The sequence below is a fragment of the Chelonoidis abingdonii genome, chromosome 4, assembly GCF_003597395.2.
Source record: "Chelonoidis abingdonii isolate Lonesome George chromosome 4, CheloAbing_2.0, whole genome shotgun sequence".
Classification (NCBI taxonomy): domain Eukaryota; kingdom Metazoa; phylum Chordata; order Testudines; family Testudinidae; genus Chelonoidis; species Chelonoidis abingdonii.
The window spans coordinates 31191478-31202264 of NC_133772.1; the positions used below are offsets into that span (position 1 = coordinate 31191478).

General features: G+C 50.4%; 1 protein-coding gene across 2 annotated transcripts in view; it reads left to right on the forward strand.

Annotated features, from left to right (window-relative positions):
* Positions 1 to 705: 705 nt before the first annotated feature.
* The window catches only part of LOC116825948 (membrane-spanning 4-domains subfamily A member 4A-like), a 16879-nt gene continuing 6797 nt past the window's right edge, over positions 706 to 10787 (forward strand). The window contains exons 1-4 of one of the 2 annotated variants that reach the window (XM_032782381.2): positions 750 to 1073; positions 4381 to 4547; positions 8171 to 8290; positions 9721 to 9777. In XM_032782381.2, coding sequence (XP_032638272.1) covers positions 4392 to 4547; positions 8171 to 8290; positions 9721 to 9777 — 333 coding nt within the window. In that variant the 5' untranslated portion in view covers positions 750 to 1073; positions 4381 to 4391. Of the gene's footprint in view, positions 1074 to 4380; positions 4548 to 8170; positions 8291 to 9720; positions 9778 to 10787 lie in introns of both variants that reach the window. The other variant, XM_075065007.1, reaches the window with a different exon arrangement.

A 10787-nucleotide genomic window follows, 5' to 3' on the forward strand; every position in this document is an offset into this window, starting at 1 on the left:
TTCTCATGTCTTGTAGAATGTTGCTCGCTCGAAATCCTTGCAGAGTTTTACAGCTGGGCTGACTAGGACTCTCCTTTCATGAGAAGAACACCTCTTTGGTGAAGAATTCATTGTGTCTCTTGCACACCAAGATATACCAGGCCAATCCTTTATCTTTATTCTTCAACAGGCCACTCCCACCCCTGCTGCTTGTTTCTCCCTATAGATTTCCTCTCTTGTAATTCACACCTGGCTTAGTTTGCAAATAGACATCCACTGAGAGGCACGCAACACACAAATGGCCAGATAGGGACACAGGCGTCTATTACCTCCTGTCTGAAAGGAACATCTCTGAGATATGTCACTGCCTGGTGACCAGCTTTAACTCCAAGACCTTAAGAACATCATTTTTATTATTGATAGGTGACTCTTTAAATATTACCTGTACATACATTACACAATGACCGTGACGACCAGTAGGCTACTGGCTCTTGCTAGAGACTTCACAGGCCACCCTTCAGTGAGCTATTATGCAGGTAGCCAACCTAGGGGATCCCTGCAAAATCCTATGCTCCCCTGTGCCCTCTACCAGCTGGCATCAAGGGCTGTATACAAAAGATGCTGTATACAAAAGATATACTGGGGATACAGAGGGGCCTTCAAGTGCCCAAGGCTGTGCTGTGGGCACCACAGATGCATATTTCATGAAGATACAAAGATACAAAGTAATTCACATTATTTTCTCCCTGCACACAGTCTCTGTCTCCGGTCCACGTTGTCTCTCTTACAGGCACTCAGATCCACAGAGGTGGACTGATCCTCCCTCTCACCACCCCACCCTTCCCTCCCTGGCTCTGGGAAACAGGCCAGAAGGGGAGACTTAGGAAAGAGGAACCCTCACAAATGTCCACAAACAAACTTCCTGTCCCTGCAGAGCTGCCAGAATGGCAATGAGTTCCTCTGACAGGCTCTCTGCATTCCCGCCCAGTACTGGACTCTGGCCAACGAGTTGGGGAAAGCTGCTAAGGCAGAGAGAACCCTGAGGCTTGCACAACACAACACACGGCATCCCACCAGCCAGGCAGCTAGGCAGAGTAAGTGAAGGCAGCGGGTCAGCCCCCTGACAAACACTCGCTGAGCCAGGGAGACCCTGGAAGTGGGGGGCGGTGAGGAGTGGGAGATCCCCAAGGGGCTGGGGGGAGATTGCTAGATTGATAGGGGGAAGTGGGAGATCCCCAAGGAACTGGGGGGTGATTGTTAGATTGGTGAGGGGGGACTGTGGGGAGTGGGAGATCCCCAAGAAACTGGGGGGCGGGGTGATTGTTAGGTTGGTGAGGGGGTGGGGGAGTGAGAGATCCAGGACCATCCTTCAGCATAGGCAGAATACATGGCTGCGTAGGTCACCTAAAAATTTTGGCCACCACTGAGTCTTAGTGTCCACCTTTTCGCTCTTCCTATCCCTGTTCTGACCCTTCCTGCAGGCTCCCACAGCTGACTGCTGCAGCCTGGTGACTCTTCCTTGGGAGGAGATCTAGTAACTTAAAAGTGAAAAAGCCTCCAGCCTGCCAGACCTATTAGCACAACATTGAAACCGTTAAAGAGCCATTCAAGCCATTTAACAGGCATTTGCCAACCCTCAGGTATATACTGTCAGTTTCTGAATTTACTGACAAAAACAGTTGTGCGTTACTGTAATATTTACTCAGAACATGTCCGTTAGTTTAACATTTTCTTTAAAAATATTTCATTCGTGAGTTGGTGAAGATTATAATACCACATCTCTAAAAAATCCTTGCACAGACTTTTAGATGCACAATCATCTTTAGCCTTAAATGCATGGATCTTCAGATATATAGTTTTTTAAATAAATCCTTCAAAACACCACCCTTATCTAAAATACACGTTTTAATTTTAATTATTATAGTAAAAAAACCTTGCTTCCAAAGTCTTCCTGTCCTTCCCTTTTTCCCTCTCTCCCCCGCCCCATCTTGAAGAGAGCCCTTAAAGAGACAACATCCCTTTCCTTCCAGATAGCAGGACAAACAGTTTCCCTCTCTTTACTTCTGACTATCTGATGAACTAGTTTGAAGAAACCCTCCAGCAAAATCAGTACCTTATTAAGATATAAAATCCTTTGTTATGCCTAAAATCTTTGGAAATGTATTTTTTTAAAGTTGGTAAAATTTCATAAACATGTGTTTTGTTATGGAGATCATGCAAAGTAAATTAGTGTTCCCTTTTTCTAAAAGCAATGCACATTGTTATGAACACACAAAACCTCTGTGACTGATTAATTTAAAATAATGTCTTTGTTTCAGTGAGTTAACTATATAGTAGTCTGGAATGATGACTTTATGAAGGTTTAAGAGTACATTTAAAATATGAAATCAGCTTAGAAATACTGATTAAGAAACTGTAAAACAGAGAAGAGCTGCATCAGGTATTCCCTAATATTTAATTTTGTATTCAGCAGGACAGCTGACTCGCCCTTACTATGAAGTTTTTGCAAATAAATGTCTGAAAAGCTTCAAGGCATATAAAAAAAACTGTGACTCACATTTTTTATTCCCAAGTTTAGTGCTTTTAATTAGGTACCTTCTGCATGTCCATTCTGTGTGAGGGAGAGGGTGTGGGGGTCTCTGTGGGGAACTGTGACTCTCTGCCACTGTGAGGCAGGTCGGGCATCTTGCTATCCTTTGCTGCCTCGTTCCTCCCCCCGCACCCTCCCACCCCCTGGCTGAGAGTCCGGGCTGCCATCGGGCATAGGGGCACCAGTTTAATAATACTGCGTAGGGCCCCATAAATCCTAAGGATGGCCCTGGGGAGATCCCTAAGGAACTGGGGGGCGATTGTTAGGTTGGGGGGCAAGAGGGACTTGCATCGTAGTAGTTTTGAATCCATCAAGAGTCCTGAACAGCAGGAGTCAAAATGTGTCTCTGCTGATTTCCCTCTCTCTGTGTCTCTCTCAGTCCACCACTTCATTTCTCCCTCCATCCTCCTTATTCCCCTACGTGCTTCTCTCTTTCCCTCCCCTCTTTCTCTCTTATCTTTCCTCCTCCTCCTCTGCATCTCTCACTCTATCCCTCCCTCCCTAGGGAGCTTGCCCAGAGATCCCCATGGTGAGCACAGCCTTGGGATCTGGTCTCCCAAATACTTTGTCCCTCCTCCTCACTTTTTGTCCTTCCCTTTGTTTCCATCTCCCTCCCTATAGCTTTTCTACTGTATCTTCCCCTCCAAACCAATTCTGTTTTTCCCTCTCTCTCTCTTCCTGTTGTTTCATTTCTCACCCTCTCCCCTGCCCCCTCCTCTTTGTTTGGTTCTGTTGTTCCCCAGGCCCTGCTTTCTCCCAGCAAATGGAGGGTATCCTCCTTCCCTGCTTTGGCCTCCTCTCTCTAACCCCCGCCCACTCCCTTATCTTTATCCTCTGGAATTTCTTCTCCCTTTGCCAGGGCGGGGGGAATGACGGGAAGTAACCCACGTGCTTGGCATGAAGCAATCTTTGAGTGTGTCCATGCTCCTCACAGAGGCCTGACTGCAGCGCTGTGGCATACCCGCACTAGCTTTCACTGAGCTAGCGTGGAACAAAATTGCAGTGAAGATGTGGCAGGTTTCAGTGTGAGCTGTCCAAGCCTGCCCTGGATCCTAGGGACCTACTCGTATTGCTAGTCCACCAGTCTTCACGGCAGTCTACCCAGGGTGGGTTTACTCGCCCCATGACCCCTTCCCCACTTCCCGAAGCCTGCAGCCTCATAACTTCCAGTGTCTGGGACGTGACAGGGGCCAGGATCTGACCTGCTGTCCCCACAGAATGCAGCCACAGGACTGGCCTAATTAGCCCCTGCACTGCCTTTCAGTGGAGCCTGGGAGTCACCCCTCCCCTGGCTCCTTCTGGAAACCCTAAGGGGTAAATCATTGGGATCATTGTACATCAAATATCTGTGGGACTTCTCCCTTGGGATCCCATAGCAAGCAGGCCACTAAGATCTCCCCTGGGATCCCCTAGTGAGCTCACCCCTGGGATCTCTTCCCTGGGATCCACTTGGCCAACAGGCCCCTGGAGACTCTCCTCTGGGATCCCCTTAGAAAGCAGACCCCTGGGACATTTCCTCTGGGATCCCCTTAACAAGTAGGCCCCTGAGGTCTCTCCTTTGGGATCCCCTTAGCCAGCAGGCTTCTGGGATCTCTCCTCTGGATCTCCTTAGCGAGCAGGCCCCTGGGATGCCCATAGCAAGCTCATCCTTCCCCTATAGACTATTTGTCTGAAGGGATTCCCCAGCTGTCCCATTCCATTGGCAGGAGGCGGAGGATTCCCCTCTGCCTGACTGCCACAATGGGGAACTGCCATTCCCCTGCCCCAGTTTTGTCCTGCTGCTGACCCCAACTTCCCCATTCTCTACACAGCTGGCACCAAAATGGCAGCAACGGTGACAGAATCCGGGGGAGTGAAGGTCGTCACAGAGGTCATCCGGCAGACTGACCCCCGGACTGCACAACTGGACTCAACGGCACCACGTCCCAGCTCAGCCGAGGTCAAAGGCTTCAGGAAGGCACAGCCCAAGGCACTGGGGGTGAGGATCTGACGTCTGACATCTCTGCTGGACAAACGAAGGAGAACTGAGAGTGACCCCCACACACACACAGTGCACTTAGCGAGGGGGAGCTGGGCCCTTCCCCTCAGCTCTCTGGGAGACTAGTGGACTCTCCTTCCCTTCACTTGCAAGGATGCTGTGGGTGAGGTCTAGACAAGCAGGAATTAACCCTTCACTGGGGGGTGGGGTGGCTTAGAACTGGAACCTGCGCCCTGCACATTCAGCCCTTGCCTGGCTGCTGAGATGGCCCAACAAGGGGCCCAGCTAGCGCCATCTGAACGGTAAGTGTCACCCCCTCATTAGATGGTCACATAGCCCCTTGCATCCCTAAAGTTTCCACGCTGCAGCTCCTCCAGCTACTGAAATGCAGCCGCCTCTGGGGTGACGCACAGCAACTGTGCTGCAGCCATATGCAAGTGAAACAGCAGGAGGGAAATTTGGGGAAGGCAGTGTGTAATTACATGAGCCATGATGCCAGAACTAGCCTCCCCCTTTGACATCTTAAAAGACCAGGAGTGACCTCAGTTTTATCTCTGCTCCAAAAGGCAAGTGCCCCACTTTCCCTAGGGAGCAGGTCTGGAGCTAACCCAAAGTGAAGAACACCCCTATTGAATCACCAACCTTCCATGGTGCTATTAACACAGCCTGAACCCCGTTTAGCTGGTGAGAGCTGGCAAGAGCACACCATGAAGTGCTACAGCTGCAAGGTTTCCTAGCTTAACAGCTCCCTGGTATCCAAAGGCATAAACATCTCCCCGTGTGCCCAGAAAAATGCTGGCCAGCCAGGCAATGTAAGGCAGAGAGGATTATCTCCATGGGAGGATTTTGGTGCCTCAACTCGGTTGATTTCCCTCATCTGCTCTCATTCTGCTGATAAGTTTAGGGCCTGGGGCTGACCTAAGGGCTGCAGCTGAGCGTGTGTGTCTCAGACACTGTGGGTCATCAGGAGACGAGCTCCTCCAGGAACGGAGGTCTGAAGTGGCAATGTGACGGGAAGTCACAGTTTGTTCCCCAGGCCGGGGGGGGGAGGAGGGAGGCAGGGGGAAAGGAGAAAACAGAAAATAATGACAATGGCAGCAGTGGGGATGCAGCTGCTATTCATAACGGTACTGGGGATGGTAAAGACGATGGTTAGCATTGATGGTGGGGGTGATGGGACTATGGTGATAATGTTGGTGGGGGTGGGGGGAGAGATGATGATAATTGCAGAGTGATGGGGTTGGCAGGGGTGATGGTGATGGATGATGGGGCTGATGACGTTGGCAGTGTGATGGGGTGATGATATTGGCAGGGTGATGGGATTTGTGAGGCTGATGGTGATGCTGATGGCAGGGGTGATGAGGTTGGTGGGGGTGATGGCAGTGATGATGTTGGCAGGGTGATGGGGATCATAGGGGTGAAGAGGTTGGTGGGGATGATGGCTGTGATGGGGTTGGCAGCAGGGATGACATTGGTGGGGTGATGGGGTTGGTAGGGCTGATGACATTGGCATGGTGATGATGTTGGCGAGGGTGATAGTGTTGGTGGGGCTGATGGTGGTGAGGATGGTGGCAGTGATGGGGTTCACAGGGTTATCTTTGAAAACTCATGGTGAACGGGGAGGTCCGGAATGACTGGACAAAAGGCTAATGGTAGTGCCCAACTTTTAAAAAAGGGAAGAAAGAGGAAATTCCAGGGAACTACAGGGCCAGTCAGCCTCACCTCTCCTTGGGAAAATCATGGAGAGGTCTCAAAGAACTCATTCTGAAGCACTTAGGGAGAGAAAGTGATTCAGGAACAGACAGCTTGGATTCACCCAAGGGCCAGTCATGCCTGCTAACCTAATTGCCTTATATGAGGAGATAATGCTCTGTGGATGAAGGGGAAAGCATGGATGTTGTTATTCCTTGACTTGGGGCAAAGCTTTCGATATGGTCTCCCCAGTATTCTGCCAGCCAGTTAAAGAAGTATGACTGCTGATATGGACTTATAAGGTAATAGGAAACGGCTGGCAGATCGTCGAGTCAACGGTAGAGATCAACCACATCATGTCTAATTTTGCAGGTGGTTCCAAACAGAGTGTCCAAGGTCAGTTCCTGTGGCCATTTTGTATCAATATCTTCCATAATGATCTGGAGGATTGCGCTGGACTTGCACTTCAAAGCGAGTTTGCAGATGACCTAAACTGGGGGATTGGTAGATACGCTGGAGAGGGAATAGGATACAGAGGGACAGACAAATTAAGGATTGGCCAAAAGAAACCTGAAGAGTTCAACAAGGGACAAGTTGCAGAGTCCTGCACTTAGGACGGAAGAATCCCATTCACTTTTTACAGACTAGGGCAAATAGCTAGGAGCATTTCTGCAGAAAGGACCTAGGGTGTTACAGTGGCGAGAAGCTGGATATGAAGTCAACAGCGTGCCCTTGTTGCCACGAAGGCTAATGGCTTTGGAGGCTGTATTAAGTAGGGGCCTTGCCAGCAAATCGAGGGACGTGATTCATTCCCCTCTATATCAAACATTGGTTGAGGCCTTCATCTGGGTCTGTGTCCAGTTTTGGGCTCCACTTCTACAAGAAGGATGTTGGAAAAAATTGGACAGAGCTCCAGCGAGAGCGAAGAGAAATGATTACGGGGCTGGCACATGACTTCTGAGGAGAGGCTGAGGGAATTGGGATTGTTTAGTCTGCAGAAGAGAAGAATGATGAGAGATTTAGTAGCTGCTTTCAACTACCTGAAAGGAGGTTCCAAAGAGGATAGCTCTAGACTGTTCTCAGTGATAGTAGATGACAGAACAAGGAGCAATGGTCTGAAGTTGCAGTGGGGGAGGTTTAGGTTGGATATTAGGAAAAACTTTTTCACTCGAAGGGTGGTGAAGCACTAGATGGGTTACCTAGGGAGGTGGTGGAATCTCCTTCCTTAGAGGTTTTTAAGGTCAGGCTCGACAAAGCCCTGGCTGAGATGATTTAGTTGGGAATTGGTCCTGCTTTGAGCAAGGGGCTGGACTAGATGACCTTCTGAAGACCCTTCCAACCCTGATATTCTATGATTCTATGAAGGGTCTGGTTGGGCTGATGGGGTGATGATGTTAGCAGGGTGATGGGGTTGGTTGGGCTGATGGCGGTGATGATCTTGGCAGGATGATGAGGATGATGGTGGAGGTGATGATGTTGGCAGGGTGATGGGGTTGGCGAGGGTGATAGGGTTGGTGGGGATGATGACGATGATGGTGGGGGTGATGGAGTTGTCAGGGTGATGAGATGATGGGTTTTGTGGCAGTGATGACATTGGCAGGGTGATGAGTTTGGTGAGGCTGATGATGGTGATGATGTTGACAGGGTGATGGGGTTCGCAGGGTGATAGGGTTGGTTGGGCTGATGATGGTGTGGGTGATGAGTTTGGTGAGAGTGATGGCGGTGATGAGGTTCGCAGGGTGATGGGGTTGGTGGAATGATGATGGTGGGGGTGATGATGCTGGCAGGGTGATAGGGTGATGGCAGGTGATGGAGGTAATGATGTTAGTGGTAGTGGCTATGGTGATAACAGTAATGCCATAGATCATGGCAATGCTGCCGCATATATTGTGTATAAGTGATACCAAGCTCCATCTCCTCTTCCCCTCTAGGCCATACAGATCATATCTGGTTTCACGCAGATCTCCTTTGGGATTGCCTTGATGATAACTGAATCCGCAGCCCCAGCCCTCACCGTAGCCAGCGGAGTCTACTTCTGGATCGGCTTGCTGGTAGGCACAGCCAGCTCCGGTAGTGAGGAGCTCAGCCCTTTGATCCAGTTTCAGGGGGAGTAGGGGCATGTCTCAACAAATCTGCTCTGGTATATGCCCTGGACTCCGGCACAGAAGACAGTGAGCATAGCCAGGCAGGCTTTCAGAATAAAAGGGAGTGTGCTATGCACTGAGCCCTTGGGAAGGGAGGAGAAGATTGTGGTGACCCTGCAAATGCTTTCAGGGTGGACTCACTCCCCCTCGGAGGGTCTGTTTGCTCAACCTGTGGCAACTCCATCGGGCCCCCCCCATGGTGCAGGCTCACAGCATGCAGATGTGCACTATCCTGGGCCAGCATGCCATCATTAGCACTCACAAATATTTTGGGTTGCAGGCCTGCAAATGAGGCTCATGGAAACATGAGAGAGACCCCTGAATGCTGCGGCAGACTGGCAACTCTATGCCTATAACATTGCTCTGCCCCAATCGTGCCCTGGATCAGATCCATCCCCCAAGCTGGTGTGAGGGAGGGGTTCAGTCTGCTAGATTTCACCCCCCAATCACCGCTGCAACAGAGATGCCCCAGCTCTGGCAGGGAAGAACTCCTCTAGAATAGGATGGAAATTCACCCCTGCATTCAGTCAGGCTCCACTGTATACACATCCCAGTCTGGGAGATGGTAGATCTTTGCCCCCTCTCTAGTGGCAGTGCCCCATAAGACTACTTAAACTGATGCAGCCATCAACAGGGGACTAAACTGGCCCTTATTCTTAGATCAAGAGGCTCATGTGATTCTCTCTCTGAGTCCCAAGCTCAGGGTCAGTTACCTCTGCATATAGGCTTTAAGGTCCTGTCCATCCGTCATGGAAGCGATGGATCCAGTTGGTGACATGGAGTAAAATCAAATCTCATCTGGAAAACTTCACAGCCACATGGAAATGCCCAGCAGATTGCACTGTGGTGCCAGACAATGAGCCTTTGGCTTCTGAGAACTTGGGAAAATCCCAGCTCTTCTGGATTGCTTTGCAGTGGGAGTCTCATGAGATGGAACTTGAGAGCCTGTGAGACCTCAATCCCACCCTTAATCTCCTGAAACTGGGTTTCTTTACACCTTGATCCTAGTGACAATCATAGAATATCAGGGTTGGAAGGGACCTCAAGAGGCCATCTAGTCTAACCCTCTGCTCAAAGCAGGACTAATCCCCAGATGGATTTTTGCCCCAGATCCCTAAATGGCCCCCTCAAGGGCTGAACTCATAACCCTCAATTTAGCAGGCCAATGCTCAAACCACTGAGCTATCCCTCCCCCAATCTTGTATCATCTTTTGGGGCAGGGCTTCCGTGGCCCATAATCCTGTGGGGTTCATTCCACCCAGTTCCAATGTGCTTGTGATTTTGAGTGGGATGGGAACCTACCAATGACTCTTCCCCGTTTGCTGTTCCCTGGGCAGCTTGTGTCCTCAGGATCCATGCTGGTGGAGACTGAGAGAAGAGAAAGCATCCGGCTGGTAAATATCCTCCAAGCATTTTTGTTCATGGGAGTGGGACTGGTGCATGGCTGCACTCCAGCTAGCCACAGCGGCTGATGGCACCTAGGAGGCCCTACGTAGCCTGGACGCAAATTTCAGAAGCCTTGAGCCTGCTTTAATTCAGGCCATTTCTACACTGCAGCTAGGAGGTGGGATTCCCAGCTCAGGTAGACAAACGCGCTTGCTCTGCAGCGTGGCCATTGCAGCATGGGTGGTGGCCCCAAGTACAACCCTGTCCAGAATCCTAGGTACATACTCAGGTTACCTGGCTTGCACCGCTGTGGCCAGCACTGCTAGTTTTAGGTGCCAGCCCTAGCAGATCTAGCATGTGCACGTCTACCTGAGTTGGGAGTCACGCCTCCCAGCTGCTGTGCAGATGGACCCTTACGCTAGGGGCTGGGATGTGCAAGGGTGGCTTTAACCACATTTGCCCAACCCTCTCCATTCCTGCATCCACCGGAATGAAGATTTGAGCCCATGGACTTTGCTGGGAGTTGATGGGGCTCTGAGCCTCACAAAATGGGGCCTAGGATTTTAATATCACAACTGCATAACAATATAGCCCCATTGCCCCCTGCTGGAACAGATACGCTGCATCCTCCAAGTCAACATGCTCAGACTCCGTAGACCAGCATGGGGAGTTGTGGTAACGTCCTACTCAGATTCTGAACCTTAGCATTCATAAACTGAGAAGCTACCATGGAATCTCCAAGCTTACTACCAGCTTGGATCTAATCTCGCTGCCACCATCCAAAGTTTTTCCAGGGTTTTGGCCCCCTCTCGGGGTTCCCCAAACCTTTCCTTGGGGGGACCCCCTCTCTGGTCTCCCCAAACTTCCCCTGGAGAGACCCCCAAGACCCAGAAGTCTGAGTCTTACCGGCAAGGGAAATACCTCCCTTCCCTTTCCCCTCTCTCTCAGAGGTTCCTCTCTGGGCAACCTGAGAGAGTTGATGTAATCTCTTTACATCACAATACCAAGAAAACATGTC